At 40.2% G+C, this 15,620-nt stretch overlaps 1 protein-coding gene across 3 annotated transcripts in view; it reads right to left on the reverse strand.

Moving 5' to 3' along the window:
* Positions 1-15,620, reverse strand: part of OPTN (optineurin) — a 62,965-nt gene that overhangs the window by 26,791 nt on the left and 20,554 nt on the right. For all 3 annotated transcript variants that reach the window (XR_014794343.1, XM_084876109.1, XM_084876110.1), the window contains exon 7: positions 828-930. Coding sequence is in view for 2 of the 3 variants with exons in the window: in XM_084876109.1 (XP_084732235.1) it covers positions 828-930 (103 nt within the window). In the remaining variant the exon portion in view is untranslated. The remainder of the gene's footprint in view (positions 1-827; positions 931-15,620) is intronic.

Here is a 15,620-nt window from a genome sequence, read left to right on the forward strand (position 1 = left end):
CCTGATCATAGTTCAGGGGATCACAGATCACAGTGGTGTCAAAGCACAATCTAATTTATCCAGTTAGCAACTCAAACCCATATTCCTGTCTGGTTTACCACTCAGCTCTTTTCTTTCAGCTCTCTAGCCCCTTTCTCCTGGAAGCTCTAGAATTTTCATCAGTGACTTTTATGGTGCCTTGGAAGTCTCAGTACTTCTTTATTATTGGTTGTTGAATAGTTTTAGTCAACAGGGTACTATTACTCACGGGTTGTCTCTTCACCTCAGTTTTTTAAATGTTCTACATTTTCTAGAAAGTAGGGTGTCTTTCAATATGTATTTGTTAAATGAATTAGCTACATTGTATAGGCTATTGTGGCTCTTACAACTTCCTGGTTTCATCAACATTACCTAGGTTTTCAGACTCCAAAACAGTCAATGAGTAGCCAATGAACAATGAATTTTTCTCATTGAAACTATTTTACTCAAACCAGTAGTGGGATAGAACCGATATCTTTCACTTCTATTCAAGTTTCTGAGCCATATCCTCAAATGATCTTATTATAAAGTAGCCAGCATTCCTTTCTCATCTACAAGGCCTTTTCACTCAGGAATTCAGGAAAGGAAAGCAGTCAAGAGGAAGAAGAGTGAATACATCTCACTACAATTTACAATGAATGAAATTTAAATCAGGACAAGGAAATATGACAGAAGAAGAAGATATTCAATGTTAAAATTAGTTCTAAATTTCTGAAGCTAATAACACATCACAAGACTCAACTCCAGGTTCTGTACTACTGTTATGTCCATTATGGGTATGAGAAGAACCTTACAAATGTAGTACCTACAGTTTCTGTGTCTTTCTCCTCTTCATCCTCTTTTTCTGTGTTCTCCTCTGTCTGAGTCTCCATCTCAGAACGATTATTGGCTTTCTTTTCAAAATCTGAAATTCTAAAAAAATTACAGAATATAGAAAAATTACTCTATCTTTTATTTCAAAAGGAATAACAATTGCAGAAGCTCCAAAAAGAACACTGTTCAAATTTTGGATAAAGGATTAGGGGTTTTAAAAAATATTTTTGCATTCAATGTATTATCCTTGGTTTAGCTTTCATCCTAAAATTGGCTAGAACTGATTGAAGAGATGAATGCACACAGAGGTAAAAGGTATAATTCACCCTAAGACTGAAAAACACCGCCTCTTTCATGTCACTGACATAAACACAAATATTTTTAAAATTTGTGTGTATACACATGTGCATGCTTATATGTTACATGAGTGTGTATGTCCTTTATAAGCATTTAGCAGAGAAGGAAATACTTTTTTTTCCTCAACCCATCTAAGTTTATAAGTCCCTAAAAACAAATAAATGTAGCAACATTCTTCCACTGAATCATAATCAATGAAAGCCTCAATAAAAATGAAAGAGATTTGTGGCTAATGATGGTAGATTGATTATATGCAATTTTCTCCCTACCTCAAATAACTTAAAAAGCCATATACTACAAGAGCAAAGAGAAAGAAAGAAGAAATAATAAGATTTGGGAAGCATAGATGTTCAGTGGGAACTGACTTGGCAGCTCCAGAAGTCTGGATCTGAAGAGAACACAGCCAAGATGTAACTCAATTTGAACCCAAAAGGCTCAGGGGTTGGTGACAATAGGTTCCTCTGGATAAAGGAAGGGTATGTTTAAGGAGGACTAGAAGATAACAAAATAAAGGTACCTTTCATTAGTCAAAGTTGAGGGCTAGGATTTCCTGCTGAAAACCAGGGAGCTTACACACAGAATACTGAGAACCTCAGTCTTCTACTAATCTCAAAAATCCTGGCCTCTAGAAAAGTACCCTCCAGGAAGGAAACTGGAAGTTTCCTCTGGAGTATGTGACCAGGAGGATGGAAAAGATTCAATGTTTCTGACATGGGGTTCCTAAGGAAATCTCCAAGCCAGATCTCCCTACATGTGACACAGTTAGTTGTTAGCTTCTAATTCCCCCTCTTACATTTGATCAGACACTTGAGGAAAATCTTAAACGGAAACAGAAAAAAGTAAACAACAAAAGCAATTTACTGAAATTAGAATATGCTGGAGTGGGGGTTGGAACTTCCAAAAAACTATCATTGATATCCTTAAAGATATAGGAGACATTACAACCAAAACAAAATGCAACATTATAAAAAATGAACATTCAAAGGACCCCACCCTTCCTCCAAAAAGGAAGACGAAAGTTGATCAAATGTATCAGAAAGGAGAAGAAAGAGAGAAAGCAGAGAAAGAGAGTTAAGAAAATCAGAGGATTTGACCAGGAGGTCCAATTCATAATGAGTAGTGTTAGAGAGAACAGGGAAAAAATGAGGATAAGAGATATACCTAAATTAATTCAAGACAGTTTTTTAAGAACTGAAGGACACAAGTTTGTAAAATAAAAGCCCAAGTGTCCAGAACAAGTGCATGAAAAGGAGGCTCACACCAAAGCACATGAGAAATTCCATTCCAGAAGATTAAGAATCAGATTATAATGGATTTCTTAACAGTAAGTAATATCAGAAGTTATAATACAACTAAGTAATGCATTCAAAATTCAGGGAAATTATGTCCAACATAGAATTTTATATCTAGCCTAACTGTCCATAAAGTATGAAAATAGAGAAATTTTCAGATATGCAGATCTTAGAAAATATACTCACCATATATTATATATTTTTTTAGTAAATTAGAGATGTCATGAGCCCATAAGAAAAACATTGGATTCAGGGAACAGGTGATCTAACACAGGAGAGCTGAAGGAATTCCACAGGATGATGGGAAAGGTATATTCCAAGATAACTGAAATACAGCAGGTCCAATAAAGCAACCAGACCAGACACCAGGAATAAAGTTGTCAAGAAGAAACTACTACTGGATAGTACTAACCTGTCTGAATTAATTGACAGATTTCCCCAATTGGAAAGGGGGAAAATAAGCAAAAATTTGAAAGGTAATTATGCAAACTGGTAAAAAAAAAAAAAAAAATATATATATATATATATATATATATATATACACACACACACACACACACACACACACACACAGAAGGAAAGCTGGTCAAGACATAGAGTTCAGCTTAACTGAGAACTGTGTGTATATGCATAATAAAAACACTGATTCGTGATTTAACTAAGTTTCAATGTATTATAATCAATCAGAGTTGGGCTAGGAGGGGAAGAAGGGTCCAGAAGCATATGCGTGTGCTGGTGATGATGTGGGTGAAAGAAAGTTAAATCTTCATTCTTCACAGTGAGAGGCCAATAGATTATGTTTAATAAAGAGGAAAACTTTTAGGTAGCCATTTAAGCCTGATATATCAAAGAAGGTAAATATGTTGAAAATGGTTGTCTGGGAAGCAGGAAAAGAAAGCGAGGGGTTTGGTCAAGGAGCTGCTATTTTCCCACAAGAAACTATATAACAATCAATTCTTTAAACTATATTAATGCAAAACTTATTTTTTAAAAAGGAACTTAATGGTAATAAAAAATAAAACAAACAATATTGGTATCTGTTGCAAATTGCCAAATCTAATTGGTGCACAGACACTGTTCCCAGCTAAACAGATAAGGGTTAAGAGCTAATTGGAGCAGGGTTGAAGGAGAGCCTTTATCATACCATTCACGTATACTTCGGCAGCATTTTGACCTACATTTGAATCACAGCTTATCAATTTTCTAGGGCAAATTTTCCATCTTGGGCTGAGTTTCCCCTGCTACTTCTCAATTCTTGTGGGCCACACTTCCTACACATTTACCCTCTCTTTACTGGCTGTCAGTTTAAATTTGCTTAGAAAACAAAAATTAACTTATTAATGTTCGTAAATAATGAAAGAAAAACATAGTTACTGTCCCTCCTGCCCAAAAATCACCTAAAATTTTTCAAAATAAATTTCAGCTGTGTATATCCCTGTTTTTAGTGATGAATGAAAATGGTTAAGACTGGCTTATTTATTTGAGAAAAAAGACTATCCTTTCCTATCCTCTCCTATCCTATCCTATCCTATATAATGTGTAAATCAAGCCAGGTTATTAAAGTATCAGTGATTTATTTCTAGATTTCATTCCTACCTTAGCTAGGGGGAATCATAATACTGATATCCACATAGAGAATATTAATGCTGGCAACTAATCACTGAGTTTCTAATTGTTAAATACAGAGGGAAGGCTGGCTCACAAAGTATAATTTTAATCCAATTGAGAAAGAGACTCTTTACTGGTAAAACATCATCTCAAAGCAGGTCTGACTTCCTAGCTACCATCTGAAGAGCTATGCCTCTTAGCCTCCAGACATAAAGCTTTAATTATTTTGAAAGTAGGAAAAGTAGGAAATACACACACATACATACATATATATGTATATTAAAGGTCCAGTGCACGAATATGTGCACGGGTGGGGTCTGGCCAGCCTGGACCCAATAGGGGCAGATCAGGGCTGGGCCTGTCAGGAGGAGGAGATGGTGGGAGATTGGCTGGCTGGCCTGCCCTGATAGAGGCCACTCAGGGCCAGGCTGGCTGGAGGAAGGGGCTGCGGGCAATTGGCCAGCATGCCCGCTCCCAATTGGGGTTGAGGGGCTGATTGGTGGAGGGGCTGGCCATAGGAAGGGGTTGTGGGCGGTGGGCCAGCCAGCCCTGCCCCCAAATGGGGTAGGGAGGTGTGGGCAGGGGCGGGTCAGCTGGGGAGAGGGGCTGTCAACCTATTGTGGTGGGGTGAGCTGGTCAGGGGCGGGGCTGGGAAGGGGGAGGAGGGAGGAGGTGTTTGGCCAGCCAGCCAGCTCTTGATTGGGTGGGAGAGTCCAATCAGGGCCAGGCCAGCAAAGGGGAGGGGCTGTGAGGTTGGTTGGCCAGCCCCACCCCGATTGGGTGGTTCGCTGGCTACAGTGGGCGTCATTGTGACTGGCCCTTACAGTTGCTGGCTTTATATATATTATATATGGAAAAAATCAGGGTGTATAATTAGCACGCTCCTACGTTTACTTTTTGTTGTTAATCTTCACCAAAGATATTTTTCTATTGCTTTTAAGAGAAAGAGAGGAAGGGAGGGAGGGTGTGTGGAGGTTGTGGGAGAGAGAGAGGGAGGGAGGGAGAGAGAAACATAGATGTGAGAGAGATACATCAACTGGTTGCTTCCCATATGCACCCTGACTGGGGCCAGGGATCCAACTGGCAACCCAAATATGTACTCTTAACCAGGAATCGAACCTGGGACCTTTTGGTGTGTGGGCCAACATACCAACCACTAAGCCACACCGACCAGGGCCTACGTTTACACTTTTATTATTAAAGCTAATCATATTGTCTAAGTAAGGATGAATTACTGGCTAGAGTTGACACTTAGAATGGTGTACAGAACTTAGGAGAGGAAACATGCCTGTAATAAATTAACACACTGATTACTCATAACTATTAAAGCACTAGAGGCCTGGTGCATGAAATTTTTGCATGGGTAGAGTCCCTAGGCCTGGCTGGTAATCAGGGCTAATCTGAGGGGTGACTGGCACCTACTTTGGCTGGCTTGGGGCCTGCAGGCTGGGGGAAGCTCCTGTGTTGAACGTCTGCCCCCTGGTGGTCAGTGCATGTCATATGGACCGTTTGTTCCACCAGTTGTTCTGTTAATTTGCATATTAGGCTTTTATTATATAGGAAAATATTTTACCTTTAAAATCAGCTATAATAAGATGGCAGAATAGGTAAATGCAATACTCACATCCTCCCACAACCACAGAATAACCATCATTCAGAACGGCATGAAGTCCTATAATTAAGGATAGAAAGGAGCCACATTGAGACTGGTAGGAGGGGTGGAATGCAGAATTGGCTGGTCCCATTCCCACATGTCGCAGATAAAAATAAGGAGAGATAGCTAGGTTTCAGAGGTCCCTTGAGAGGAGCGAGGGGTCCCAGCCCTACATCAGGCCCTCCAGCTCAGGATTTCAGTGCCAAGAAGAGAAGTCTCAAGTAACATCTGGCTGTAAAAACTAGAAGACTCACTCACTCTGAGCTCCAGTGCTGGGGCAGTAGCTCAAAAGGCACAGGGACATATGGGGAGGAACTAAAGTGTCTGGTATCAGGGCAAGAGCTGGAGGGGCAGCTTTTTCCAAGGCAGAAAGATTGGTAGAGGCTATTGCTTCTTTTTGAGTCCTCCTTACACAGAGCCAGCAGGCAGGCACCATATCTGCGTCTCCATCATCCTGTTTGCCCCATCCTGGTGATTCTCTGAGACCCCACCTCATCCAACTTGTGGGCTCAACAAAGCTGTTTGCAGTGGCTTTTCCATACAATTGGCCTGTCTTGGCTCATTCTTCAGACTGTCCTAAAATCTTTCAAACAAGCAGGTTCTGTCCTAGTATGCCCTGTACCTCTGGCACTAATGGCAGCTGGCCTTGGTTTGCAGCTTGGCCTCTTCTGGGCACCTACAAGCCCAACATAGGTAACAGCCACCTGCAGACGGCTTTGTAGCTCATGCCAGACTGCTTTGTAGCTCATGCACAAAAATGGGCAGAACACTGATGGCAGCTGACCTTGACCTGTACTTCCTGGAGGTCCCAGAGCCAGCGCACCTGGTGGATAGCTTCAGAACATTTTCAGAGTACCACCAACCACCTCCATAAGCGACACAATCAAGGGGCAGACTCATCAGGCACCAGAGTCCCACTGTATTAAGTCGGGCTCCATGGGGTCAGCCCCTGCACTGCAGATCCTATAGGGTGGTTGCAGCCATTCCTAGCAGCCAATTGGCCTTGCACCTCCCATTGACATGCCAACAGCAATTGGCAATCAAGGCTCAACTACAACAGGAGCATATAACACCTGGAGGGACACACCTTGAGTGCCCAGCTCTGGTGAATGGGGAAGCTAAGCCACTGAACCCTATAGGAAACCTACTACCTAAGGCCACTGTGCCAAGCCATGGAGATAAACATAGGGAGGCTGTCAAAATGAGGAGACAAAGAAATATGGACCAAATGAAAGAACAAAACAAAATTCCAGAGAAAGAACTAAACAAAATGGAGACAAGCAATTTACTAGATGTAGAGTTTAAAATACATGGTTATAAGGATGATTAATGAACTTAGGGGTATAGTAGATGAACTTAGTGAGAACTTCAAAAAGAGATAGAAACAAAAATGGAACTAGAAAACATAAATAAGAATTCAGAATTGAAGACTATATTACAGCTATCAACAGTGGAGTAGATGAAGCAGAGGATTAATTCAGAGATTCTGATGGCAAGGAAGCAGAAAACACCCAATCAGATCAGCAAAAAGAAAAAATAATCCAAACAATTAAGGACAGTATAAGGAGCCTCTGGGACAACTACAAGCATACCAACATTTGTGTCATGGAGGTGGCAGGAGAAGAGAGAGCAAGAAATTGAAAACCTACATAAGAAAATAATGATGGAAAATGTCCCTAACTTGGTGAAGGAAATAGACATACAAGTCCAGGAAGTGCTGGGGAGTCCCAAACAACATAAACCCAAAGAGGCCCACATCATAATTAAAATGCAAAAGGTTAAAGACAAAGAGAGAATCATAAGAGCAGCAAGAGAAAAGCAGTTATCTATAAGGGTGCTCCATATGACTGTCAGCTGATTTCTCAACAGAAACTTTGCAGGTCAGAAGGGACTGGCAAGAAATATTCAAAGTGATGAAAAGGAAGGACCTATAACCAAGATTACTAGGCAAAGCTATCATTTAGAATTAGAGGACATATAAACAGCTTCAGAGACAAGAAAAAGCTAAAGAAGTTCATCACCACCAAACCAGTATTATATGAAATATTAAAGGTTCTTCCTTAAGAAGAAAAAAGATAAAAATGTGAATAATAATAATATAGCAATAAATACATATCTATCAACAACTGAATCTAAAAAAACAGACTCATAGTACAGAGAATATTTTGATGGTTGCCAGGTGGGAGGGCTTTGGAGAGATAGTTGAAAAAGGTGAAAGGATTAATAAATACAAATTGGTAACTGCAGTCATAGGGATGTAAAGTACAGCATATAGTCAATAATATTATAATTATGTATGGCATCAGATAGGTGTGAGATTTTTTGGGGTGATCACTTAATAAGTTATATGATGTCCCAAACAACATAAACCCAATGAGCCCACATCATAATTAAAATGCAAAAGGTTAAAGACAAGAGAGAATCAAAAGAGCAGCAAGAGAAAAGCAGTTGTACACCCAAAACTACTATAATATTGTATGTCAACTGTAGTTGAAAAATAAAAGAACAGTTTAAAGTAAAAATAAATAAAATCAGCTGTAATAATTAAGACATAAAAAGAATGCTTTTATTTATGTGTTTATCTGTGCATCATTTCTATGTTTGGGGATTTATCAAAAAGGCAGGACAAATATTTTACTCCATTAGAATAGACAGTACTAGCCTCCTAGAGGTCAACCGCTGTACTTTTCTAAGCAGTAGGATAAGGGGTAAAAAGCTAGGATTTAGAGCCACAGTACCTTTTTCACCTTACAAAATAGCTGACAGTCAAATAAGTCATTGGAAAAATGCTGTTGTATCTTGCAGGTTAACCTCATTCTGAATAAATAACTTATGTGTCATATTTTAAGAACAGATATTCCTATAGTTAAAAATTTAAACTGCTTCAGTTAGAAAGTGCTTTTTTTAAAAAATTTATTTTATTTTTTAATATATTTTATTGATTTTTTTTTGCCCCCCTCCCTTCCTCCCGTACATACCCTCCCTCCCCAGAGTTTTATGTCCATTGGTTGTACTTATATGGATGTACACAAGTCCTTCGGTTGATCTATTATCTCCTCCAGATCTTCCTCCCCTCCCCACTGTAATTTGACAGTCTGCCTGTTGTTTTACTGTCTCTATATCTGTCTTTTGGTTCATCAATTTATAATGTTCTTTATCATCCACAAATGAGTGAGGTCATGTGGTGTTTCTCTTTCATTGACTGGCTTATTTCACTCAGCATGATGTTCTCCAATTCCATCCAGGTTGCTGCAAATGATGAGAATTCCTTCTTTTTTATGGCAGCATAGTATTCCATTGTGTAGATGTACCATGGTTTTTGGATCCAATCATCTGCTGACGGGCACCTAGGCTGTTTCAAAATTCTGGCTATTGTAGATTGTGCTGCTATGAACATAGGGGTGCATATATCCTTTCTGATTGGTGTTTCTAGTTTCTTGGGATATATTCCTAGAAGTGGGATTACTGGGTCAAATGGGAGTTCCATTTTCAGTTTTTTGAGGAAACTCCACACTGTTCTCCACAGTGGTTGCACCAGTCTGCATTCCCACCAGCAGTGCACGAGGGTTCCTTTTTCTCCACAACCTCGCCAACACTTGTCGTTTGTTGATTTGTTGATGTTGGCCATTCTGACAGGTGTGAGATGGTACCGCATTGTTGTTTTGATTTGCACCTCTCGGACAATTAGTGACTTTGAGCATGTTTTCATATGCCTTTTGGCCTTCCTTCTGTCTTCTTTTGAAAATATTCTATTTAGGTCCATTGCCCATTTTTTAATTGGATCATCCATCTTCCTTTTATTTAGTTGTATAAGCTGTCTGTAAATGTTGGAGATTAAACCTTTATCAGTGGTATTATTTGCAAATATGTTCTCCTTTTATTTAGTTGTATAAGCTGTCTGTAAATGTTGGAGATTAAACCTTTATCAGTGGTATTATTTGCAAATATGTTCTCCCACACCGTAGGCCTTCTTGTTGTTTTGTTGATGGTTTCTTTTGCCGTAAAAAAGCTTTTTATTTTGATGTAGTCCCATTTGTTTATTTTCTCTTTAGCTTCCATTGCTCTAGGGGCAGTATCTAAACCATTCCCTCTACGAACAGGAACAAGACAGGGATGCCCATTCTCGCCACTCCTATTTGACATAGTACTGGAAGTACTAGCCATTGCAATTAGACAAGAGGAGGAAATAAAAGGCATCAAAATTGGAAAAGAAGAAGTAAAGTTATCCTTATTTGCAGATGACATGATATTGTACATAAAAAACCCAAAAGACTCCATTAAAAAACTAATTGACTTAATAAATGAATTTGGCAATGTAGCAGGATACAAAATTAATGCCAAAAGATCCTGCCAAAAGATCCATGGCATTTCTATACACCAACAGTGAAACTACAGAAACAGAGGCTAAAAAAGCAATTCCATTTACCATCACACCAAAAAAATTAAGATACCTAGGAATAAATTTAACTAAGGAAGTAAAGGACCTATTTGCGGAAAACTACACGACACTGAAAAAAGAGATAGAGGAAGATGTAAGGAGATGGAAGAACATACCATGTTCATGGATTGGTAGAATCAACATCATCAAAATGTCCATACTTCCTAAAGCAATCTATAGGTTCAATGCACTCCCCATTAAAATACCAACAGCATACTTCACTGACCTAGAAAGAACTCTCCAAAAGTTTATTTGGAACAATAAAAGACCCTGAATAGCCACAGCAATCCTGAGAAAGAAGAGTAAAGTAGGAGGGATCTCAATACCAGACTTCAAACTATATTACAAAGCCACTGTTCTCAAAACAGCCTGGTACTGGCACAAGAACAGACATATAGATCAATGGAATAGAATCGAGAACCCAGACATCAACCCAAATCAATATGCTCAATTAATATTTGACAAAGGAGGCACGAATATACAATGGAGTCAAGACAGTCTCTTCAATAAATGGTGTTGGGAAAATTGGACAGACACATGCAAAAGAATGAAACTAGATCACCAACTTACACCATTCACCAAAATAAACTCAAAATGGATACAGGACTTAAACATCAGACGGGAAACCATAAAAATACTAGAAGCATCCACAGGCAGCAAAATCTCAGACGTATGCCAAAAGAAAGTGCTTCTTATAATGCTACTAGAGGCCCACGGCAGGAAACTGTGTGCAGGTAGGGTCCCTAGGCCTAGCCTGCGGTCAGGGCCATCTTCTGCCCATTCACCAGTCTCCAGTCCTGCCCCGCCACCACCACCGCCACCCATCCCGGTTCCCCGTGGCCCCCTGTTTGCCATTCAGCAATCAGAGCCTGCTGGCTGGGGGGAGGAGAGGAGGGACCAAGAGGTGGTGTCTAATAAAAATGTTTTATTAGAACATTTCTTACATACTGTTATATTGGGCTGGGCCACAAAAATATGTGTTGTGGCCACGAGTTTGACATGCTTGGTCTAGCACTTTGCATTTCTAAAAAGTGCATTCACATATAGACATTCATTGGCTTCACAACTCTGTAAGATATATTTACCCCAAACTGTGCGTGTGTGTTTGTGTGCAGTGTGTGTATACCAATGTCTGCAAGGGAAATATTTCCCTTATACCAAAACCAGACACAGATATCACAAGAACAGAAAACTATAGACTAAGATTGCTTATGAATATAGATGCAAAATCCTTAACAAAATACTAACAATCCAAACCAGTAACATATAAAAATGATTATACATCATAATCAAGCAGGATTTATCCAGGATGAAAGGTTGGTTTAACATCTGAAAACCAATCAACAAACATCATATTAATGAAGGCTTAAAAACACACACCATATAGTCATCTCCAGAGACACATAAAAATTTAACAAAATCCAAAAGCCTTTTCAAATAAAAATTGCAATAAACTAGAAATAGAAGGGAGTTTCCCAACCTGAAAGAAGATTCTGTGAAAAACCTACAGGTGAATAGTTATCATAGTTAATGGTGAAAGTCTAAAAGCTTTCCCCTAAGGTTAGGAACAAGAGAAGATGTCTCCTCTTTCCACTTTATTTAACACTAGTGGCCCAGTGCACGGATTCATGAACCTTGAAAGGAAATTAATTAGAAGAAAGATTTGTGGGGTAATTATGTTACTTCAAATAATTACGAGTCAAAATCTATCTACCTACCTACCTATCTATCTATCTATCTATCTATCTAAAATGGAGGAATATGCAAATCTGTCCAGGATGCTATCATGTCACCTTTCACAGGGTGGGTGTGGCTGCAGCGCCAAAGGGTGGCACGCTGGGTCTAAGCGCCATTTTGTCCTGCCCAGGCAGGCTCTCCTGCTACCCACAGCTGAATTCCAAGGCCGACCTGGGGTTTACTAAGCTTTACTGAAGCTGTTCCCCACACCCCCACCTTCTGCCCCAGGACCGCACTGCCTGCACCAGGGTGCCAGGCAGCGTCCTGACAGGCAGGCAGCCTGGGAGGGTCAAGTGGAGTGGGGCCTGCAGGGAGCCATGGAGGAGTGGGGCTGCTGGAGCCAAGCTCCTGGGGGTCTGAGGAGAGCACCTGAAGGACGAGGAAGCTTGGGCAAAGTGGCTGGCCAAAAGGCAGGCAGCCCAAGGGGCACAGAACAGCGCCGAGGTGGGGTGCACTGGAGGGGGCTCGGGCCAGGGCAGGGGGCTGTTGGGTGGGGATCTGCCTTGCCCATGGAGAGTGAGGTTCTGCAGTGGCCCCAAGACGTGGGAAACAAGGGGTGATGTCTGCCAGCATGGAAGGATGCTTGGGTGGAGTGGCATGGACCCGCAGCCCTGAGGTGGGGGTTGAGGGGCAATGCCACCTCAGTGGAGGTGCACTGCACTGCCGAGTTTGGTGAAGCTCCTGGTGCTAATCGGGCCTCGCCATGGCCTGTGCCCATGAGAGGCCGTGATGCCTGCTCCCACCTCGAACCAAAAGCAAGCCCGTGCCCGCCCCACCCCGCCCCACTGCAGCATGCACCTGCATGGTGAGTGCAAAGCCTACCACCTGCTCCCCAGAAAGGGGGGGGGGGCAGTAACGAATTGGGGCAGAAGGTGGGGGAGAGAAAAGAATGTGTAGCGTCCACAATGAGCCAGAACGAGGTTTGTTCTGCCCCCCCCCCCCGCCCCGCCCCGTGGTTGTCCCTTAGGAAGGGCAGAGAGCACAGCTGTGAGGGCTCACTGTGCACTGAGTCCAGTTCCACAGCCAACTGGAAGTGGCCTCAGTTTCCTGGTCTGTAAAATGGATTAGGCGTGTCCCAGTGCTTTCATTGAGCTTTGAGGGCCAATTGAGATACTATATAAAGAAAATGAGGGAAGAAGTGAGAAAGAAAAGGAAGGGCGAGCAACACAAAAGAAAGACTGGAAGGAACCTGTAAACCCATTGTCACTTAAATAGGAAATATAGTCAATGTGTGGTAATGATGGTATGATGTCAGGTGGGTACTGGAAATATCGGAATACTTTGTAAAGTACAATATATGATTGTCTAACCACTATTCTGTAACTAGTATAAAACCTGAAATGAATACAAAATAATATTGAATGTAAAGAAAAGAAAATAGAAATGAAATTTTTATAAATTTCAAAGTTTAAATAAAGGCTAAAAAGGAAGGAAGGGGGACATTAAAAATAGTGTTTTTCATTTTACCACTTTATTGTCTTTCCTTTACATGAAAAAGACTTTATATGGTGCTTTTATACTTTTCTTCTTTTTTTAAAAAATATATTTCATTGATTTTTTTACAGAGAGGAAGGGAGAGAGATAGAGAGTTGAAGCATCGATGAGAGAGAAACATCAATAAGCTGCCTCCAGCACACCCCCCACCAGGGATGTGCCTGCAACTAAGGTACATGCCCTTGACCAGAATCAAACCTGGGACCTTTCAGTCCGCAGGCTGACGCTCTATCCACTGAGCCAAACCGTTTTTAGCAGTGCTTTTATACTTTTTAAAGTCATATCTCATTTGATGTTCAGGGCATCTTAAAGATAAGATAATTATTCCCTCCACTATTCAAAGAAAGAAAATCTTACTGTCTGGCCCCAATGATTCAATTGTCAAGCCCTTATTGTAAAAAAGGGTTAGTGAAATTTTCTGTGTAAGGTTAAATCTATACTAATAAAAACCTTGAAGGTGATCAGGCCAGCAGGAAAGGGCAGTTGGGGGTAATCAGGCTGGCAGGGGAGCAGTTAGTTGTCAATCAGGCCAGCAGGGGAGCGGTTAGGGAACAATCAGGCTGGTAGGCAGAGTCGTTAGGGACAATCAAGCAGGCAGGCAGGTGAATGATTAGGAGCCAGCGGTCCGGATTGTGCTTCCCTCGCAGCCCCAGCTTCATCCAGAAGGTCATCTGGTCTAATTAGCATTTTATGCTTTTATTATTATAGATTGTACTGGAAGTTGTAGCCACTGCCATCAGGCAAGAAGAAAATATCCTGGTTGGTAAGGAAGAAGCAAAACTATATTTGTAGATGACATGATTTTTGTATGTAGAAAATATTAAGGAACTCCTTAAAAATTATTAGTGCTAATTAACTGTGTTCAGCAAAGTTGCAGGCTACAAAATCAATATACAAAAATAAGTTGTATTTCTATAACTAGCAATGAATAATCCAAAATGAAATTAAGAGAACAATTTCATATGTAGTAACACCGAAACACTAGAATGTATAGGAATAAGTTTTGAAAAAGAAGTGTAAGACCTGTTTTATTGTGAAAAGTATAAAACATCACTGAAAGAGATTAAAGATGACCTAAATACCCCAGGTCCATGAATCAGAAGACTTAATATTATAAAGATGGCAGTGCTCCCTAAGTTTATCTCTAGAATCATTGCAAACCCTAACAAAATCCAAGCTAGCTTTGCCCCACCAGAAATTAACATACTTACCCTAAGTTTATATAGAAATACAAGGAACTCTGAATAGCCAAAACTATCTTTTAAAAATAGAAAAGAATTGGATGACTCACACACTTCCCAACTTCAAAATTTACAACAAAACTACAGTATTTGTGACAGTGTAGTACTGGCATAAGGATAGTTAAATAGATCAATGGAACAAAATTGGAGGTTGAGAAATTAATTTTTGCCTGTGGTCAACTGATTTACCCCAAGGGTACCAAGACACTTCAGTGTGGGAAAGAATAATCTTTTCAACAAACAGTGTTAGGACAACTAGATACCTGTATACCAAAGAATGAAGTTGGACCCTACCTCACACCATAAAGAATGAACTAAAAATAGATCATAGACTTAAATGTAAGCATTAAAGCTATAAAACTGCCGAAACCGATTTGGCTCAGTGGATAGAGCGTCAGCCTGTGGACTGAAAGGTCCCGAGTTCGATTCTGGTCAAGGGCATGTACCTTGGTTGTCAGCTCAATCCCCAGGAGTGGGTGTGCAGGAGGCAGCTGATCGATGATTCTCTCTCATTATTGATGTTTCTATCTCTCTCCCTCTCCCTTCTTCTCTGAAATCAATAAAAAAAAAAAAAATACTTTTTAAAAAGTGTGCTACAAATGATACCACCAAAGAGATGAAAAGATAATCCAAAGAATGGGAGAAAATATTTGCAAATAAAAAGTCTCATAAAGGACTTGTATCCAGAATATATAATAAGCTCATAATAAGAATACTGCAATGTTTTTTAAATAGGCAAAGGATTTGAATAGATATTTTTTCAAAGAAGATGTATAAAATGATCAACATGGAAAGATACTCAACATTATTAGTCATTAGGGAAACAAAATCAAAATCACAAGTGAGAGACCACTTCACATCCATGAGGATGGCCATAATCAGGAAGACAGACAATAACCAGTGTTGTTGAGGATGTAGAGAAATTGGAACCCTCCTACATTGCTGGTGGGAATATAAAATGATGCAGC

The sequence above is a fragment of the Pipistrellus hanaki genome, assembly GCF_964339955.1.
Source record: "Pipistrellus hanaki genome assembly, chromosome: 1".
Classification (NCBI taxonomy): domain Eukaryota; kingdom Metazoa; phylum Chordata; class Mammalia; order Chiroptera; family Vespertilionidae; genus Pipistrellus; species Pipistrellus hanaki.